Raw genomic sequence first — 22479 nt, forward strand, 5'->3', positions numbered from 1 at the left:
AGTTTCTTTCTTCACAAACCACCCCATGGACTTGCAGATGGTTGCAGTCTGATGTGCTTTCCATAGAGACTAATTACACCGGGGACTAGCGCAAGGCTAACGCTAACCTGGCACGCTAGCCCAAATCCTCCAGACTCAAAACAGCCATAGGGGAGATATTTGACTTAACATAAATTAGGCCACCCGGGAATCCAGAAATCGAACACACAATGTGAGAATTATGGATAAAGGGATGACGGAAAGTTTTAAGAAAGCCGAAGAAACTGTGTGTGTGTGTGAGATGTGTGTGTGTGTGTGTGTGAGATGTGTGTGTGTGAGATGTGTCTCTTTTTTATCAGAACTTTCACTCCTTTTGTTTCTCCAGAAATGTGTTTTTGTTGTTACTTCATAGTCACTCTGGAGATGTTTCCTTTCAGTTATTTAACTCCAAGGTTAAATGCAGTGCCACTGAGAAATCTATATCTGCAGTAATGATCATCAAGATGTTCTGGAAAATTCTAAAACTACGGGAGAAATCTGACTGCTTGGACAGACGCGACACCACATCCTTTAGTTGTAGTCCATCAAACATAATCCTGCTAGCGATTAATGTAAAAAGAGCTTAACTCTAGAATATATATTTCGTTTAACGGTATCTGTGGTCTTAACTATTAATTAGTAATATTTCCATGCAATATTAAAATGTTTTTAACATTGCAGAGATGTGATATCTTCTTGCGTCCAAATTAAAAGAGATAGACTGATTTCTTTTGTAGAATACACTAGTGACTGCTAATTAACCTCATATTGGGTTAGTTAACAAAGAGACAAAAGAACAAAGTGTAATTTAAATACATGAGATTAGCGCAGTGACAAAGGGCTGGGCTGGCGGGCCTTGCTGATGCCGAGCTCCCTGCAAACACACGATCACATCAAAGACGGCTGTGAACAATGACACGGGCCTCTCTGGCAGCATACAAAATAATTAATCGGCCTCTATCACACAGATGCCTGTCATACACTTTTCTGCTGAGCCGTTAAAGTTTAATATCAAACTGTTTGTTTCCCCCAGGATGTTAATTTACACTATTTATTACTATTCCAATATGTCTGGTACTACGGTGTGCAGTCCTACTGAATCTCATTGGCTGGTTGAATGAAAGGAATTCCTTACAATGCCCTGAAAAGATTCGAATGACGGCCAATCTCAAACGAGCCCGACATACAGGAAATGATCAGCCTTCTTCCTCCTTCTGTGTATGTATTTTTTTTTTTTTTATATATTTTCTTCCTTAAATGGGAGCCACCGCTGACATCATCCTGCGGTTTTATAGTGGGAGCGGCAGCCGGCTGACCCACAGCCATCCAGTGGGAGGCGCTGTCTCTGCGGAGGGAGGCTCACGCCCACGCACACCGCTGGGGGAGGCGGCCCGGCCCATTGGGCCCGGTCCACGCTTCCAATAAATCAGCTCATCAGAAAGCTCTCATCTATCTGCTGATCTTGCTGGTAGCAAAACGGCAGTCTGTCGCCACCTCTGGTTCCCAAACTAGCTTTGAAGTGTTAGTTTATGGCCGTATTGAGAGAGAAGCTCCTCGACAGGTGATAAATTAATTTGTTACTTCATGGTTGCAGGGGAAATAGTGGGGCACTAAAATCCACAGGGCCTGTAATTATCCCAACACGTTTTGCGAATAGCAAATAGCAGCTAAAATCTGTTAAACCCCAAACACCTCTGTGTCAGCTAAGCTAAATACCTCCATTAAAGAGAGCTGTTTATACTGGGAGAAAGGGGAAAAAGGCAGTTTTAATCCAGTTCCCAGCAAGAAAAGTAAAACTCTATCAAGCCAACCCTTGGTAGAAAGAGGTGCCATTTAAAAATCCCTTAATAACTAGACAGTCATTAATTTAATTCTAACGTTTGGTGTCCTGATACAAATGGGAAGTAACATGGTACATAAATCGTATGGATTTTGTATCATTTCATATTATTAAATTTATACAGAGGGGTTTTAGCCTCATTCATATAAGACATTTATCGTTAAAAACAAAATAGTGACAGAACGACTCAATAAGGTGATCTGCTTCAGTTAGTACCTTTATACAAAATCTAAACTACTTTCAACTGCAGGGGCACTTTGGATGAACCTAGATACCGTTGAGGTAAATCACAGCACCGTTACTGTTATGTACGGTTTTGTGTCGGGCACAGTGCGGGCAGACCTCTCTCAGCTACCCGAAGGGGTCCTGATCGAAGTCGGCGTGGTGCAGTGGGGGCATCGTCTTCCTGCTGTGAGAGAGCCCTTCTGCACCGACCAGGAGTCACAGCGGAGGCCTACCAGCTCTACGCTACAAACATGCCCTGGTTTTACCGCGGTAAACAGCCCGGCAGGTAGATTTGTGACCTCCATGTACACGGCAGAGTGACTATGTATTACGTGAACCATTTATCTTCCCACCCAAATTAGAACTAAGCAATAAGCAGAAATAAACGGGACCATCTCCAAAACAGAGGTAAAGATAGACTGCTTGGGATGCCTCTCTCTCTCTCTCTCTCTCTCTCCCTTTTTTCTCATACTCAGAGCGTCAGACCTGCACCCCTGAGAGTGATCGACGGTAGGTGTAGCTGCTCTCCCCAGGCCCCTGTCTGTCAGCACTTGTTCAGGCAGAATGAGAGTAGGGGTGGGTGGGGGGCCTGAGACGGGCTGGCTTTGAACTTCATTGTGCCTGAGCCCTGAGTTTGTGACTGTTGCACATCTCGAGCGCGGCTGCTTGGGGGCACCTGGCAGTCTTGCAGCAGTAGCCCTCGTGCAGCAGCCCCTGTGCAGCAGCTCCTGTGCAGCAGCTCCCGTGCAGCAGCCCCTGTGCAGCAGCCCCCGTGCAGCAGCCCCCGTGCAGCAGCCCCCATGCAGTCCCATAACAGGCTGAATTACACTCATGCACTGCGGACTTGTTTATTGAGGTCTTATTCATATTTATGAAGGCTTTACGATAACATGTATGTATGATGTTTTGGCAATAATCAGGGATCATCAAAAATAAACAAATCTGAATATTCATTGTTACATTATGTAAATGTGCATTCTGAGATCCTCTCAATCATTTCAGGAATAATCACACAGCAAATAACATCTTTGTGCTACATACAGGTGTACATGACCAGACTGAGACATTCCGCTCAGCATCCCACTGAGAAGGCTAAAGTGCACTCGCTTAAGAACATAAGAAATGTACAAACGAGAGGAGGCCATTCGGTCCATCAAGCTCGTTTGGGGATAACTTAACTAATAGCTCAGAGTTGTTCAAATATTATCTAGCTCTGATTTAAAGGAACCCAGGGTTTTAGCTTGTGTTACACTAGCAGGAAAACTATTCCATACTCTAACTACATGCTGTGTAAAGTAGTGCTTCCTCAAATTCGTTTTAAAATGTTCTCCCGCTAATTTCCACTTATGGCCATGAGTTCTACTATTTAAACTAATATTGAAATAGCCATTTGGCTGAACAGCATCCCGACCTGTTAGAATCTTATATACCTGGATCATGTCCCCCCTTAATCTCCTTTTCACGAGGCTAAACAGATTCAGCTCAGCCAACCTCTCCTCATAAGACATTTCTCTAAGACCAGGAATCATTCTTGTAGCCCAAATTGCACCTTTTCCAAGGCAGCAATGTCCTTCTTAAGGTATGGTGACCAAACCTGCACACAATATTCTAGGTGGGGTCTTATCAAGGAATTATATAATCATAGCATCACCTCCCTTGACTTAAACTCCACACACCTAGAGATGTAACCTAACATCCTATTGGCCTTTTTTATTGCTTCCCCACACTGGGGAGAGTGAGACATGGAAGCATCAACATACACACCAAAGTCTGTCTCATAATCAGCCACCTTTATTTCCGTGGAACCCATGAAATATCTGTACTTTATATTTCTGCTCCCTGCATGGATTACCTTACATTTATCTATGTTAAATTTCATCTGCCAGGTATCAGCCCAGTCACTAATTAAATCCAGATCCTGTTGTAGCCTCTCCGCTGTTAGATCGGTATCTGCTACACCACCTACCTTGGTGTCGTCTGCAAATTAATTACATCTGAATGATGCTGAATTTTCACCCAGTCCCTTATTAAAAGAGCATAATCTAGAAATAAAAAAAATACTATTTTGAACTTTTTGGATCTTTTCTTAAAAATTGTAATTCCATCTGAACACATACACCATCTGGATCCTGGCAGGGCTCTGGGTCAAGCGTGCATGTGTGCACAGACACACACATTTGTATTGATATCTTTGTGGGGACCGCCCAGTCATTTATAAGTAATAAGTAAGAATAAGTAAATAAGTAAGAAAATACAAGACTTTTGGCATTTTCAGTTTTTTGATGGTAGTCACAGAAAAAAATGGTCCCCATAACATCAAAAGTACTGTTTGTGATTACACTATGGGGATATTTGGTCCCCACAATGTAATACATACATGACCACACACACAAGCACACACACTCCCTGCTGCCAGTGAAAGTGAAGCGATGAGCTTTTCCACGCTGATCCTGCTTGACTAATGGCTTCCATTATCACTTCCTTGTGACAATACGCATCCCCATCCTGAATAACAAATGACCCTCCCCTTCCTGCTCTCACATTCTTTGGCAGATACTTTTTATTTTAATCAACCATATTATTGTTACCTACACACATGTAGCACTAGCAAGCATGAACAACACACACACACACACACACACACACACACACACTTTTGGCTTTGTGCCAGAAAAGTCATTGAGACTCATAAAATATTTACTCAAATGTTTACTAAGAATGTGCACAAACGTTAGTCCGCTTCAGTCTGCCAGAACCCGCTGTCCTGATCTCACCACCGACCCGACAGAACACACTGTCCTGATCTCACCACCGGCCCGACAGAACCCGGCTGTCTAGATCCCACCACTGGCCTAAACAGAACCCGTTGTCCGGATCCCACCAACAGCCGAACAGGACCCACTTTCCAGATCTCACCGCCGGCCCAACAGAACCCACTGTCTGGATCTCATTACCAGTCTGACAGAGGCTATTGTCTGGACCCATTGTCGTCCCAATAGAGCCTGCTGTTCAGACCCACTGTCGGCTCAACAGATCCCACTGTCTGGAACCCACCTTCGGCATGCTGCCCAGACCCACCATCAACCAGACAGAGCCTGCTGTGTGGACCTACTGTCAGCCCAACAGAACCTGCAGTTCAGACCCACCGTTACCCCGACAGAGCTCACTGTCTGGATCCCACCATCAGCCTGACAGAGCCAGCTGTCTGGATCCCACCGTCAGCCGGACAGAGCCTGCTGTCCGGATCCCACTGTCGACCCGACAGAGCCCGCTGTACGGACCCCACCGTCAGCCTGTCCCGCTGCTGTTACGAGGCGCTGCCAGCGAGGGGGCTGAACTTGAGCCTTTTCTTGTGTATGACGACCGGCCGAATGCCCCACTGAGCCGTCTTTCCTGCCCGGGGGGGAGGGGGGGAGGCTCGCCATTGTGTAACCCCGGCCCCTACAGACATACACAAATGGCATTCAAAACAGTCCCTTTACGTTTGCATAATAAACACTGCATCCACTTCTCGGCATGGCCTGATCATGTTCTTATCTGCAAGAGACGGTGACAGATATTTTAATAAAATATTATTTTTTGGGTGCGTTTCATCTCCCCTTACCGCATCTTGCACTTGTAGGTACCGTAAAAGCTAACCTTTATATTTCTTAATTACAGGGAAACACAGAAACACAAGCCTGAAAGCAAAATGACTGAATCGAACCCTGGGCTTGTGCACATTTGAGCACAGGATACGGGCAGACACTTGCATTTTTATGTTGACAGGGCCTGTAGCTTAGCAACAGCCTGAATGGCTCTATATGCACTGATTGCAATCAATTGTCTCGACTTTGTGGCGAGTGTTAACCGAGCAGTCCCCTATGGCTGACCAGACGGTGACTGCTGTTACCCCCCACACCCCCTCCTCAAATTTTATCTTAGTAAATAAAATTAATCTAGTCAGAGTAATTACGTTGAGTGTGGCTTAAAATGAATTCATTCAGTTATTCAGTGCTGAATGTCTGTGGTCACCACTGTTTCACTACATTATTATTAAGGTGTAAAAAGTAAGTGTGCATGTAGACACACCCAAGCACGTCTGTGGACGGCTGTGAGGTTCATCTTTCGTGCAAAATGAACTGTTTTGGCTTTTATTACTCTGTGCTTTTTTAAATGGGGGGAGGGTGACTGTCTGACACCTCGCATTACACCAGTTACATTTCTGATCGCCTTGGCCATCAGAGGCAAGGACTGCGCTGACTCTGAGGTGCCACGGCGAAGGGCTGGGGGAATGCGACCGGCCAATTAGGAGTTATGCGCTTAGACTAATATTGCAATTGCCACCCATTGATATAATTAGTTTCACAGTCACAGCCTGGTAGCATGAATCAAATGTTGACATTCTAATTTCATGCACGCATGGGTGTTTGGCTGGCTGGCCGGACACAAACTCCTGCGCCACTCTGTCTGCTGGCCACCTGATGCCGGCCGGCACCGATCTGTCTCCGTCAGCCTCTTTAAGCCCCGACATTCCGTAAGATAAGTCCACCAAGTGAACATCAGAATTGACACTCTGCGGCAGGGTTAGGGTCTGAATCTGAATCTCATCGGATCCCGGCGACGCTGATGTCAGACCACGCGAGCAGTTGTCGAAGGTAGAATCGTACACGTGCTACTGGCTGAACGAAGAGGCGGAGCCTGCACCGGGCCCGGAGGATGGAGCGGCACTTGGGGCGAAGAGTCATTGCTGTGTCCCCCGTCTGAATGTTCCCTGAAGGAGGGGCCTTGCCATAAAGCAGGGGTAAATATCAGCCTCATTATAGAACTGGGAATGGATGAGGGTTTGCGAGGGGCTGTTGGTTTTTACAATGAATTATATTCTTTATTTATTTAGCAAACAATGTGCTGCCGTTCACAGGAAACAGACTGAATATGTTCAGATGTGTGTCTGTGTGTGTGTGAGTGAATACATTTTATATATTAGTGTTTACGATGTAGGGCGGCACGTTCTGCTTAGAAGTCGATATATATGCAAATCGTCAAAATTCCAGTGCAGTTCCCTTTGAATTCCGGGGCCTGTTAAGGTCCCCCCCCCCCCCCAGCTTGGAGTGACGACCTTAGAACGCGCTTCCAAGAGACAGGCCTGTAGCCTCAGACACTCGCCCCACCCCGGGATGCATCACTTTATGCAGCACAAACAGCAAATGCACATAAAATATTTGTTCTGTTGTGTTGTTGTTTTACTAAAATCATAAAATGAACAGCTTTCTGGGAGAAAACTATAGCCATAAGCTGTTCTCAGACTACAAAACAAGTCTCAAGTACTCACTTTGCCATATTTACGCAGAAAAGTTGATTGAATTTCTTCTTGCCCTGGATGAATGTGGCAGCCTTTGGAACAAAACAGAAAAACACTCAGTAATTTATAAAAGGGGCCAATGTGTCAGAAATAGAGCCCTTGCACACTATTTGCCGATATATCATAAAGCTTTGAGGTAGTAAAATATAAACATTTAAAACAATTATATACCAGCCCTTTCAGAAAATATAAATTCATTTTTATATCTAATGACCTTTTTAGAAAACCTCCTTTCCAGCAAAGAAACAGTGAAGTAATAAGTTAGTCATAGATGTTTAATAACTTTCATAATTCAGAAATGATGATAGCAAACATACCCAAAACAAACAGTAACTTGGCTGTTCTGTTGCCTGAATTTTCAGTCTTAACAGTAAAAACTTTTTACTCATCCGAAAGCAAGGAATAAATTTCTCTCAAAATGGATGTTTGTCACACTGAGAGACACATATATTGCAATAGAATGGTCTCTAAAAATGTCAATAAGGCCTTTTTTCGTTTACTGAAAGCCAAAACCCCACAAAATTTACCAAAGTGATTTCTACCCCCTTGACGTAAGACATACTATAAAAACATTATAAATAATACCTTCCTGCCCATTCCGTCTCTACCTACTTAAGGTTAAGTCGACTTTATTATTCAAACCACTGCCACCATGCATTAAGCATAACATAAATTACGCATACTAATTATCTTGGATGGGCTACCACTTTAATTAATTCTTTTAATTAAACTGCAACATTGTGGTTTTGCACAAGATGGTCTATATTTCACGCTGCACCTTGGATAACCTTCATCTGGGTGTGAACGGATCACGGCCGCCACTAGTACAAGGGCACCGGTGTCTCAGTGCCTTAGCCAATAAAACGGATGCCACTCATGTTGGCTTCATTTGCAGCTGCGATGCTTCCTGCTCGTTTCTCGTCCAGAATTTGCCATTTGACATCACTTCAGGCCACGGCGTCCTACTGATCCTTCACCATTTTGGGGATTTGTCTGAAAAGTCAGGCTTTTAAGCAGCTTCAGTTCATTCATTCATTATTTATTTATTTGTATTTTACGACGCCAGCTAATGTGCCTATGCAACCTTCCGCCTGGCCCGCCCACACCGCCTCAGCAGCCCCCAGATGTCATGCCCGTGACAGCCATGCATGCGTATAATTTCACACGGTGCATCAGCTAATCCCTGAATCTGCAAGGACTGGAGCTCCACAACGTAGGAGGTGTTTCTAGGTAACGTGCTGAACAGTCCTACTGACAAACCCCACGCAAGACATATCAAAGTGTACTGAAGTGGAACCCACGCGAGCAAAGGAGACGGAACTTTTTAACTACAGAACACAAGAGTTCCATCTATGTCCATCAATCTCCAGTATGACTTGGCCTAACGTCTATAAGGATACCGTGGTACCTTCATATAATTCCTGTGTTGTGCAGTCTAGTGGGATTATTTTATCTTGTAGACCAGCATATACTGAAAAACACAGCCAACATTTCAGTCGGTACTGTCACGTGTATAACATTCGCACTGTTTTGACCCCGGCGCCGCAGTCACGTGACCTGGGAACTCTTCTTACAGCAGGTTGAACGGCAGGATCAGGCCCCGAAAAGGACCTGCCTCTGTATTCGCTTTCTAAAAGGAATCAGTCACGAAGATGAGAAAATGTTTCTTTTAGGAAACAGCAAAGTGCAATTCATCTTCGTCCAAAACTCTTGTATAACGTTATTATGGAATTACTGTTGGAACTGCAGTTTCAGATGCGAATTAAAGACTTCACATTTTCATTGAAATCACACACTGCCCACACATCCTCGCAGAGTTAATAAACTGACACGAAGAAATGGGAGCACCGAATTTGGCTCACAATGATAGCCTCAAGTTAAAGGTTTGATATATGGATCTATATTTTATTATGAGTCTCTGGCCCCAGAGAAAGTATTAAAATTTCTGGATGAGTAACCAAACAATAAATAGACAGCAGAGACGCTTTGAATATCTTATTATTTTACATGATAATGAGATAATGCCGGCTAGTGCGCGCAGCCATTGACACTCTGTCTAAATTATCCTTTCGATTGGCCAAAGGTAAATGAAGGAGGTCCCGATAAAACCAGAGCTGCACGGGTTGTCAACGGCATCTGAAACGAGAGAAGGCGCTTTGGATAAATTGCAAGTACATTCGGCATATTGTTTGCTTTTAAAACGTCTGAAACTGAGTGTTAGTTTTTAATCATGTTTTCTTCATTGATAAGAATGTCTGTAAAAATCAAAAACAACGTGAAAGAAAAATTAACAATAGCATTAAGCATATCTCTTTAAGGCCACGATCCTTAGTAATCCCTTAAACTGTTAATCACTGAAACTGTTAAAAAGTCTTGATACCAGTAGCCAATAAAGGGTTAAACACTAAGAATAAATGTATTAAGCCGCAAATTAGCATAAAACCAAACCAATTATAGTATCGGCTCATATAAACAAATGTTCAGAGACTGTAAAATTAAATAAAAACTATATATTGCTCAACATCTCGGGGCAGGTTTCAGCTAGCGAACTTCTCGATATTCCAGTTACCAAAAATACAAAGGAACTAAGACGTGAGCGGGAGAGGTAAGCTCGTAAGGCTGCATAAATTCAGTACGGAAAGAGCTACCGAACAAGCCCATTCATATCTCAAACATTTCCAGATAACAATCCTGTTATTAAATATAAAAACCAAACTGAGTGTTCCAATTGGTTTTAATGATTATAAATTCTAATTATTATGACGGTAACTGAACCAACACAATTATCTGATGGGTAATTATTGTTCTATCATTGAAGAAATTGCTTGCTGAGAATAGAAAAGTCCATCTTAATAAAAACGATAACCCGAGATATAACTAACTATTGCATGTAAAGTTTAAACTTATGCGTTTGGTTACTGGCTAGTTGGGTTAGAGAGAAAAAACATAAATAATATTCGCAGTTTAACTGATATACATGTCAATATCGTAGGTTACATTGAGTACACACACTTCATTAGACAATGTACCTGATTTTATATTTTTTCTATACAGTTTTGTCAGCATTCAAAATAATTCGGCCTGCGACTCGATGTCTCGTCGCGCTGATGTAGGCTGTAGGGCGCAAAACTTACAAAATATCCGTATGTCATGCTTTTATATCAATTACCCTGAAAGCTTCTAATTCACATTTTATAAATCTCAATATTCGTCACAAAAGCGCTAAACACTAAAAACAGTCAAAATGTCAAAAATTTCCACTGAATATAGCCTTAAAGAAAAAAACAGCCAGACTGACGGTGAAGATATAATTGTACTTTGAAGTAAATATTTATACTGATGGCACTGAGCCACGATATTTAAGTAATTATAATGCACGGAAAGGAAAGTTCAAATTAGCGGACAGGTAAATAGGCCTGACTTAAAATCAACAGAAACATTTTGGGTAGTTTGTCCCCAGTCACTTCTCAGGTTAAACGTAAAACAAACGCGTGCATCGTGGCAAACGATGAAAATCTGCTAAAAAAAAAGAAAAGAAAAAGAAATTCGTATCGCTTGTTCTAAATTGCTTCGCATCAAATACTGAGCCTTAATTAAATAGATACAATGTTTTACCAAAAATGCTCGCACTGTTGTGCAAACAGACTCGACAGGGGAAAAAAGGGGGGGGGTGTAGAATTTAAATTCCAAAGGGGTCTCAGAACTGGTTTCCTAGTCCCCCAGTCAGCAATGTGTTTGTGAAAATCAGTCTTTTTGTCTCTTAGAAAAAAGGCAAAATCTACATCGGTGGCCCAGTCTAAGTTTGCTATTCTTTGCATTTTCTATTCAAGTGAATAAGAGTGAATGAAGTAGCCCTGGACCCCTTATTTGATCCACTCAATTGCATAAAGTGACGGAATTCTAATATATTTGTTTAATACTTCAAGATGGGCGATTGCTTTTCGCGGTGAAAGGTTTACAGGGACTCCGGGTTTGTGGTGCATGTATGTCGACCAGCAAGCATATTTCATACCTTGTTTTCTGTTTGAGGACGTATTGAGCGCAGTTTACATGCAAATAAAACAGATGTGTCCCAATGTGAATTCCAACAGTGGACTCTAGAGCTACAGTCAAACACTCCGCAGGCGGTCTGGGAGTCCCGCTTCTGTGCTGTTATCAACACGTAATAATCAGACCTTTTTGAGTTTTTGTATATGTTATCTTTTTGCTAATTTATAATATATGCCGAACCTTTTTCGTCTTCGACAAGGGATCTTTTGTACGTTTAAATGTGTGTTTTTGAGGACATTGTATAACAAAAGTTTTTTCTTCTTTCTGGAGACGCACTATCTGAGAAAACAGAAATACACACATATATAGGCCTATGTGTGTGTGCGTGCAAAGATTATATTTTCGCGTTTTAGACTTATCTTTATTTTGGGATTGTAATACATACGGCCGACACATTCTAATAAAATATAATTGCATCCTTGAAATGTATGCGATAATGTCAATTTTTGTATCTTGTATAAATATTGATATAATAACATCAATATATACACAGATAGTTGTAAATGTATTAAATGTATTAAAATAACTTGTATAATGTAGTTCCTTTGTAGCGTTTTCTCGGAGTGATCGCGTGCATGGAGCGTGATGAATGAACCCGGTTGTCCGCGCTGTGACCGTAGCATGGTAACTTCATGCATTTTAATCAACCGCTTGATTTATTTATTTTCATCCCTGGAGTGTTGCTGAGGGGTTCAGTGACTTGACCGTGTGACAGTTTACATCGCATTTCTCAAAAAGTGCTAATATAGTATCACTACCTGTTAAACTGCACTTGCGTACTTCGTGATATTACCGGTGACATGTCATAATTGTATTTTTCGAAGCGGAGTGAAAGGTGATCTTTGTGTTGTTCTGCGGGAGACTGTTAGCCTAGTTTAGCTTTATAAATAACTTCTAATTTCGAAACGACGATACGTGACTCCTCGACATCAACCTGCCCAAAGCTGAAACAAGAAAAATAGAAAAAAAATCATATTACAACAAACCAAGGAACTAGGCCTATATTAAAGATATGCGTTACGAAAGTTAACGCTCGAAGGCCTAATATTGTTTTAGGTTACGCAATAGTAAAAAACGGATGCTGTGGTAATAATGGTTAAAGAAATTTTATAAATTATGTATAAGCCATTGCTAAGGAAGGTTTAACTCCTTTATGTTCTCCCGCACGCCTGTATTGCGTGTACCTGCTCGGTCCATTTTATAAATAAAATTCGAACAGATCCATAGCATAAAATGTAAATGGCAATTTAACAGAATACACAACCCATGATTTTACATTTACGCAACTTTTAATGAGAAAATATTTTGATGACCAGGTTTATAATTTATTGCAGACACGTCGCACACTTTTTAAAAGCACGCATGCTTGCAGCAAAAACAACACAAAATTTGGAAATAGCATGCTTATCTATACAGAAACGTACAAATTTACAGCATTTATTACACATGGTCACCACAGCTTTTAAATTAAATGGTTCACAGACCAAAAATTTTCTGCAAACTACAGATAATCTAAAACATTTTACTAAAAAGTGCATTTACACATTTTAATATCCCCTATTTGTAATAATTCATATCAGTTTCGAGTGTACTTAACACCTTGCGTGCTTTTTAAGTGAATATATTTCAAGTCTGAGAGTTTTAAAACGTAATATCTGTGATTGTTCTTTTTAATATAATCAATATTAACACAGCTAATAACTAGGTATTTGGTATACCAAATGCAACGAGCATTCTGTGGGCTTTGAAAGTGTTATTACTTTTGTAAATTGAAAATTTAGATTAACTTCAGCGAACTGTCGCTGAACCGTACTTGGTGTTGCTTGTATTTGTTTGTTTCCAATAACGTGACTACTGCTTGTGTTAGAAAGCAACTGTTCGCAATAAACAGGGAATACGTCTGTAAATAATCCTTAATGGTTATTTTAACAATACTGACTATCGAAAATATATTTACTGTGAAGCCTGGTATGATCTGGATTAAAGTATTTCGAATTTGCATTAAAACATTCGCCAACCATCCTAACAATTAGTACCTTTTAACTTGTTCCACGTATGAGAATGAAGAAACTGCTTGCAGTACTTTAAACGTATAAGCAATCACCCCTCAAAAGTAACAACACGATCTTAGAGCACCTGCAAAAGAGTATTAAATTATATGTGCGCCGAAAACAAACATGACACTATCTAACCATACTGAAACATGTTATGACATTAACATTAGAAGTTGCACATTAAAGTTTAAGATACATATACATAAACATTACTGCAAATCACAAATATCTTGCCTTGACGATTGTAGACGAGTTTTGTTCGGTGTTTAGTTGTCATGGGTTGACAATAAAAATACAGCTTTGGAAGTGGTAAAAACCGTAGGCCTAGTTTTCAAGTCCCAAAAAAGGAGAAACGGAAACCTTGTGGTTGTCAGTGCACCGCCACCGACTGCAACGCAGACGACGGGTTTGTCAGGGTCTCGCTTGGGGTGGCAGGGCTGCTTTGGCTGGTAGCTGTCTGCGGGGATGTGGGGCTCAGAGACTGGGGAGAGTTCGACAGGAACGCCGGGATATGCGTCGGCAGTGCGGAAAGACCAGGCACCGAGGCCGGCGTGGGCTTTATTGGCACCGGGATGGCAGGTAATGTTTGCCCACCGTGGCAGAGAGATTTAATAGGCATGCCATAAGCACTGTAGTCACTACTGGCCATTGAAATAGGAGCTGCTGTGTCTATCACGCTGGTACTGTACATATGGGGCCACGTTGTCGTCAGCTGGTTATGCAGAGGATAACCAGCAGACATCGACTGCATCGTGGAAAACGCGAGTCCTCCCGGCATCTTATATTCTCTTGCAATGATGTTCTCGATGGCAAACGGGTGCTTGAAGGTTGACGGCTGGGACACCCCTAAGTTATAGCTGGACATCTGCGGGAGGTGGGTGCCAGTGGCCGCCAGCGCGCTCAGTCGGAGTTTGGCTTGCTGCTGTAGGTAATGGGCAGCGTCCGAGGGCTTGTTGGGTGCCAAGTGGTCTGATGTCGTCATCACCTTAAAGCGTTTACGGCGCCTCAAAAAACTCCCATTTTCAAACATGTCGCCACAACTAGGGTGTAGAGCCCAGAAACTGCCCTTACCCGGCTGGTCCGGCCGCCGCGGGATCTTAATGAAACAGTCGTTGAAGGATAAGTTGTGTCGCAGAGAATTCTGCCACCTCTGCGTGTTCTCCCTGTAATACGGGAACCTGTCCATGATGAACTTGTAAATCTCGCTTAGAGGTAGCATCTTCTCCGGACAGCTCTGGATAGCCATGGCAGTTAGAGAAATGTATGAGTAAGGTGGTTTCTGGTCGCTGTATGTGTTTCTCCCGGGTCGAGGCATCTTCCACGAGCAAATCTGAAGGCAAGGCGGCGTCCTCGGGTCTGGATGATTTCTAAAAAAAAATAACAGTTCAGTATTTTCAGTCTTCCAATATTTTATGCAGTTTGCCCAGCTCGAATAGTAAACATAAATATAACTGTTATTCAACGCACCCGCGAAATTGCGTTTCCCAAACGGTGAAACTTGCAGAAAGTTGGTAAAGTAAGCAGGGGAGCGATTCCGGAGCTCGGAGGCTGCAGTTGCTGGAAGACGTCCTCAGAAAACAGTCTGCTTTTCTCAGGCGAGCTGTGATCTTTACTTAAGCAAGCGCCGGTAAGCCTCCTTTTTCCCACAAGCTGAATGGGGCAGATCTGTTCTCCCGTCCTTGATAAGATGAGCTAAGTAGCTGCATCCATGTCCTTCCTCTAACCATCTGATAGTTTTATGTGGTGACATGAGCAGAAAAGACCCCTGTAGAGGCGCTTCATTAATGTGCCACTTCTTCGCTATCACATGACAATCGCCTTGGGAGGAGGGGGCTGAGAGAAAGGCATAATCTGGTTTCATTTACACCTATTTACATGGACACCTTGGGCCAATAGAAATCATTTCCATTTGAAGACAGAGCAAAGGGGTGAAAAGGCTCAGCAACCGGAATTGAAGTGTGATGGCACCCAGTAACAGTGTGTGAAGGTATGCGCTAACCTTTCTGTGGACTTCGCAGGGTGCTTAGTCTACAATTCACACTTACAAATGGGGCTAGCAAGCTACGGGATGTTTGACATGGAAATTGGTCGGCATTGGCTGTTTGCTCAGTATTGTCAATGTAGTATTTTTGCTGCCATATGATTGCTATCAGGAAACATTATTTAGACATGTTTCTTGTCCGAGAGTTTAAAACTGTAGATGTTCACAATCACGCAACGGAGCGAGGCATGTTGAATGGCCGTCATAAAATGACATTCAGTCTTTCTATGAGAAACTATCAACATTGTTTGTATATATTTACTATTCGAAAGCTTGTTATAAATAAACACATAAACTTTCGTGTTTTACGCAGGTTTTCGGCGCATAGAAAAACAAAATGCAGTCCAAAATATAGCGGGGACAAAAAATATTTTAAGTTTTTATTCTTTGTTGGAAAACCTTAAAATCAAGATTGTAATACTTCGCTGCGAATGCATATGTGCGAATGAATAACAACAGTACTAAATAATATAAATAAAATCGACTATTAAACTGCGCTATATCAAAACAACACGCTGTTACTGTTTTTATGCATCTGAAAACAACAATATCTGTGCACGGTAGCATACTTAAATCAGATGATTGCGTAATGATTATATTCACATTTGCATGACTACCAAAATTTAGAATGTGATTATGTAGCATGTACACGGCATGCATGCACATTTTTATCCTGTGACATACGTTGTTTGTGATACTTGTAATTGTTTTGTGCGCGATTTCATTAGTATAATATTGCCTTCACGTTACATTTAGAAGTGAAAGTTAAACGTAGAATATTCCTCATGTGTCCGGAAGAACTTACAAAAAAATGGATGCGATGTGTGCGTGTTTTTGTTACATTTTATTGGACTATATGAAATATTCAACCGAGTAACGGCTTAAACGAAAAATGTACTCGAAATAAATACAAAAGCGAGGAAAGCCGAACTTACGAAACTTCATCAGGCTAACCGATCTTTGTAATTTTATGTTAAGCAAGTTGAAAAGTACTTCACAAATGCAAATAAACTATTTAGGTCAGCGTTGTGAAAACTGTATAAAATACCCATAAGTCAATTATATGAATGTGAAAACCAAATGGACGCCTATTTTGAGCAATGGGCATTCAGCCCTCTTTTTTTCTAAGCTCACCAAGGGCCACCTTTCTGCTTGGCGAGTTTGCTCTAAGAAGGACCACACACGTTCACGGATTTGCTCATAATTTATGCAAATTTCCTTCCATAAATCTACAATGCGCTTCAGCAAGAGCCCAAAACATTCAGATAGGAAATGGGCAGATGATAAACATATTATTGACTGAGATGCAAATATGTTTTAGACGTAACATATGAGACAGTTTCATGGGAAACGCTGTCGTTATTCTTGTTTACGATAGGGGGTGTCCGACAATAGTGTGTGTGTGTGTGTGTGTGTGTGTGTGTGTGTGTGTGTGTGTGTGTGTGTGTGCGTGTGCGTTTGTGTGTGTGTGTGTGTGTGTCTATATAGGGGTGGGGGGCATAATCAAGAAGAAGGAAAAGTTCCACAACTATTTATGTTTACAAAACTGGAGAAAAAAAATCAGCGACTCATGTTGTTATTTTTTCGGTTGCCAAAGCATTTGCTCAGACTATTGAGTTTAGAAAATTGACTCAGTGTCATGCCGCTATGCGTTATTTTAATTTTTTCTGTACTAAATGCATTTAAAATGTTCTTGTCTTTCTTTGTGTATTGACAGAAACCGCGGAAAGGATTTCAATTTCCCAGGCTTTTCACGCGAGCTTTACCAAAGCGGTCCGACAGCCTCTGGGAACCAACGCAAAACGAGCCGAATGATGTGTGATTAAGTGCAAGTATTCGTCCCATAACGGGACACATTCGGTTTTAGAAATATACGGATACATTTATTTATTTTTATTTGGATTTAATACTTGAAGACTGCATATGTGCCTGTTGTTTACCGATTGTATTGCTTATCCCTTATATTTCCTTCATTTCACCTGCTAAAATTCGAATTAGACATAACAATAAAATAAATAAAACAAAACAATACAGTCATGTTTGACAAATGTCATATTTATAGTCTGTAATAATTATTTCAAATGAATTGCATCCTGCTTTTTCAAGGGCAAGAAGTAGGTTCATTTTATGAATTATTTCCACGAGTCTAATCCAGATTTCCTAATGGCTATATAGTTTAATCGAATCTAAATAAACTAATGTTTGTTATGTTAATTTGTAATCATTTTGTGCTATGGCTATATTCGTATTTCTCCGAATAGGAGCGCACAATGTGATTATCTCTTCGTGTGTTTTTAGACCTATACTTTTGTTTGTTTGTTATTACGGTTAGATCCCAAAACAGCTGCCATGCCCCGGTTTGTCTTTAACTTAACGCTTAACCAATTGAGATGAGGACAGGCTGTGCAGCGTGTGAGCGCCGCCGGTTTTTCTTACTTTTCTGCGTTTTCACGCCGGGCCGTGGCCATTGTGTTGTGCGAAAGGCACACTGAAAATGCCACCATGATTCTGAATAGATTAACTCGCCTTTCTCTCAGCAACCGAAGCCCTGTGTTAAGGCAGCAGTAGATCAACTGTATAATGTGTGCACTGTTTGGTCATTTGTACAAGCTGAACAAAGGTTGGGCTAAGCCAAATTGCATTGCACTTGTGAACCGAGCTTCTATCTGAAGTATCTTTTACAGCAGGGGGACTGAGAACAATTTTGTGTGTGTCTTTAAAAAAAAAGGGAAAAACAAAAGCACTTTCTGGAGCTTCTCAAAGTAAAGTAGTGAGGCGTGACATTCCCAGGGTGATGGAACACAAAAGCCGAGGTCACGGGGATGAAAAAGAGAATCAAACAGCCACTTTCACACGTCTGCCTCAACTGCGGCACCTCCGCACAATAGGAAACAAATGTCGTTAAAAAGAGGATCGCTGCCATTCACTCTAAAGCAGCAAATGATAGCTAAAACAACATTGTCAAAACTGAATCAGTTTCGGATACACTGCCACCCAGCTGCGTGAATAAAATACGCTTCTATAGATTATCATGTAAATTATTACGGGCAGCACTGTAATAATAATAATAATCAAAATGAAAATAAAAAAACACATAAACGAAGCGTCCGAATAAAGCCTATATTCAGAAGTACATACATGATTTATTTAAAAAATTGTTAAAATATGCACTACAGGTGTTGCGCACTTAAAGATTGATGGGTATACTTAAGATATATAGTTAGCAAAAAAATCTACAGGGTTCGGTCTTGAGAATCAACATGTATATGTCATCGCCAGTGATTTTGTATGAAAAATAAAAGGTAGTTTTATACAAAATCTTTAAGCGCACTTCGAACTGTGAAGTGCGATAATGGAAAACAAAAAGGTGTTTTTAAATATTTCTGTTTTGCTTGTATATTTACAGAATTGTAGGAAGCGATTCTCTTTTGTACTAATACATTAGCATAAATATAATTAATAACAATTTAACGTCGGCGTTAATTTGTTTATTTATATCATTTAAGTCCCGAAATGTAAACGTTAAAAGTTGGACCAAAATTTTCTTGACTAAAGAAATGTGTTTTTCTCTCTTTGTTTGTAGCCTGCTTCATATTGGGGAAACTGTTTACCACGTATAAAATCTAAAAAGTTTGTTTTGATACCGAACAACTGTATTCAATAGCCCCATTATCGTTAAATGTGATTTTGAGATGTAAAATACTATTCCATTTCACAACTTAAGTGTAAAAAACAAGAACAAACAGCTAATTAATGACATGTTAATGTGTATCGCTTTGCATATGTAACATTTCAGTGGTCCGTTTTATTCAGGTCACCTGTGTCAGTGAAACGCCTCGTTCGAGCTCCCAGCGTCACGTGATCGCCCACCCTTGATCTTTTACGGAACGCTACGTTCTGCCCTTTAAATCTGTTGTCACCTTGCTATTGAAACCAGGGTCCCGCTGAGCTCCACTGTAAGCTGGATGTGTATTTCATAGCATTATTAGCCCACTGTATCTGCAGGCAATGTAGATTTTATAAAGAACTAATGAATAAACAAATTGCAACTGCTCGCGGTTCAATTTACATTGTTAATACAAACATTTGTATACACACGCAATTAAAACCTTTGACTAAACTCCACTAAGTTTTTTTTACTAGAATAATCAAAAGTTGACTTGTAGCTGTACCTTACATTTTATATGAATATCCATATAATAATTAATAATAAGTATTTGTACCGCTACCTCATGTTAATTGCCCCATGATGAGCAGTCGGCATAGTACCGGTCGTGATTTTGCTATTAAACATAATAATATAGGAATTAAATAATTTCACATTGCACATTATTTCGGAATTCTTGATTGTTCTTCCGAAAAGACGAAAGAATGTTCCTCATAACTTTTTCATATTCCGGAGAAAAATGTTTGTGTTTCACACGAACTAACTTGTTAAAATATTGCCCGCTTTCTCACAGTAGGCTGCACGTCATGTCACCGTAAAAATCGTCACCTTCATTCACACCCTCTTGGTGTAGTTGCTTGTGAACATCGTGTGTTTTGTACGAATGAGGCTTAGTGAAAACTCCACTTTCACACTTCGGCAAGTGCAGATCTGTCCCTTTCCAGGTGCCTTCGCTACCGTTTGGCTGCATCCGACACGCCTACAGTATCTTAATGAAGTCCATGGTGAATTCATATCCTGAAATCCGCTCTGCGGTGCAATTAGCAGCGTATTGGCGATAACGCACATGAATATTCAGGAGTATGTCAATTAATTATCAGACAGAGAGATCTCATTATAGTGCTGAAGCCCCTTTTAGCGCTAAACAAAATTAAGCGGGCTTTTGCCGATGTACTATAGGGTCAGAGAGCATTTTACATTGCGTTAATTTAACTTAATTATCATTTCACTTACGATGCCCTTAGATTTTTGTTAATTAAAATTCGCGTTAATTGGCCTGTAAAGAGGAGACATTAAGTTATTTTAAACCCATATATCACTGCTATTATAGAACGTTTTAGATAGTACAATTGTGATTTCCAATATATATTGTTAATTTAATAGTTATCTGTTATTTAATTATATGTACACTATTACATTAAAAATAATAATTAATATTACTGAAATGTTTGATTTAATAAAGTAATAATAGTTTAAACATATGTAGACACGTCTCACTGACGATGACGTTACTCTTTCAGGTAAGGAACTGCAGCGCATATAATGCTATATTATCAGTTTAGATTTTTTAAAGAGTTTTATTTTATTTTTTCACATATATACGTGTCATCGTGTTGCACAAATGTTGATAAATATGCATCATTTGACTAATGTTTCAACAGAACACAGTAATTCAAACCTGGATAAATCACTTGAGGTATAATAACCAACCTCCAATGAACAATAAATTTCCAGGAGAAAAGTTTAAATAGGGGATAAAATAAAATCCGATCTCATAAAAGGGAACGACTAAATACGTTTCGACTTAATATGCGTGTATAATTAACTATGTGCTTCTCGCTGACATCAGAAATAAGTGTCGTACCTGGAGAAGAGCCCCCGGGCAATACGAACATATGTTAGAATCACAGGCAATTGAGCAGTTACACAAACCGAGCATTCATGGACTGGGAAGCGCGTTTTAGAGTGGCGAGTAATTCGTGCTATTTAAGTAAGTACAAGAAATGGTACATGAATGTGAAATAATTATAGGCAATGCGGTTGTTGTTTTAAGGACTAGGGTACAGTTTGCTAACATGTCGAACATAAGCACCCGACAGCTGTGAAGAGTGCCAAGAAAAAACAACACCAGGGGCAACGATTAAGGAGTATAAATACGTCATTAAAATCAATTACGTCAGGAGAGATTGATCAGTATTTGCCTTCAGACCTGCTAAGTCCCCACTGGTATCACAGTGTATTGAGTGAAAACAGGAGTAATATTCCTTAATGGCATTGGGCTATTTGAGAAAATAGAATCACTGAACGTATGCTATTTAAATACAAAATTATCCAAACACTCTCGAGTACTTGTGGAATAAAATTGCAATAAATCATGACGTTAATAGGAAAATGTGTAAGAGTTATTTTTTAAATACACGTATACCGAAAACTGTAATTTTGTGTGTTTAAATATATGCTTCGTTCAGGAGTCGTTATAATGTAAAATGAGTTTTGAAATCTGAAAGACATTAAGAAAATGCGGATGAATCACAGTGCAAAAGTTTTATTTCAATTTGACACGGAAAAGGAGAAACTTAAGACAGGTTCTTATAGGTGCAGGCTAGTATATGTAGAGAGAGAGAGAGAGAGAGAGAGAGAGAGAGAGAGAGAGGGAGAGACGGAGGTAGCATCCTTTCTGTAGTATGAACACAGACATGCATGCCATTTCTGTTGGCTGTGTAGAACATTTACCCATATTCAACAACCTTTATACGTTATACTATATTTTTAAGTTATAAAAAAAAAATACAATAGCAAAACGACAAATATAATACTATTGCAAATAATAACAACAACAGCAATAATAATAATAATTGTAATTATTATTTTTATGGCTTGGTGGATTTCTGGTTTCAAACATAAGGCTCTTAAAAATACCAGGAGAACGAGGATTCTGGCTTTATTATTTGGCATTATTAAGAAAATGCAATAACCGATAAAAACAGGTTCACGTTATTTTTTTAAACCACTGCGATAGTAACACCATAGTAACACCATTCGTATCCCACCATGCACTAAATGCACGCTCAGTTGCTCACACTGCGAGTGAATCAGGTGAAGCAGCTTCAGCACGCTGGACAGCTCTATTAGTAAACACACACCCCCACCCCCAATACCAAGGCTAACCCAAGAACGAACCGTTAACTGTATCTTTAGAACAATTTACGTATATTAGGTGACATTTTCCGAGACTATGGTTGT

General features: G+C 40.5%; 1 protein-coding gene across 1 annotated transcript; it reads right to left on the minus strand.

Moving 5' to 3' along the window:
• Positions 1-12792: 12792 nt before the first annotated feature.
• LOC125704282 (forkhead box protein B1-like) lies at positions 12793-15128 on the minus strand. Its single transcript, XM_048969714.1, has 2 exons — positions 14996-15128; positions 12793-14895 (listed from the first exon to the last, which is right to left on the minus strand). Exon 2 carries the CDS (start codon positions 14841-14843, stop codon positions 13899-13901), a length of 945 nt encoding a protein of 314 aa, XP_048825671.1. The 5' UTR covers positions 14844-14895; positions 14996-15128; the 3' UTR covers positions 12793-13898.
• Positions 15129-22479: the final 7351 nt, after the last annotated feature.

Source organism: Brienomyrus brachyistius, chromosome 11 (genome assembly GCF_023856365.1).
Source record: "Brienomyrus brachyistius isolate T26 chromosome 11, BBRACH_0.4, whole genome shotgun sequence".
NCBI classification, from domain to species: domain Eukaryota; kingdom Metazoa; phylum Chordata; class Actinopteri; order Osteoglossiformes; family Mormyridae; genus Brienomyrus; species Brienomyrus brachyistius.

Excerpts from the sequence above, each read along its gene's own strand:
- LOC125704282 (XM_048969714.1), bottom strand. The coding sequence starts at position 14,843 with ATGCCTCGACCCGGGAGAAACACATACAGCGACCAGAAACCACCTTAC.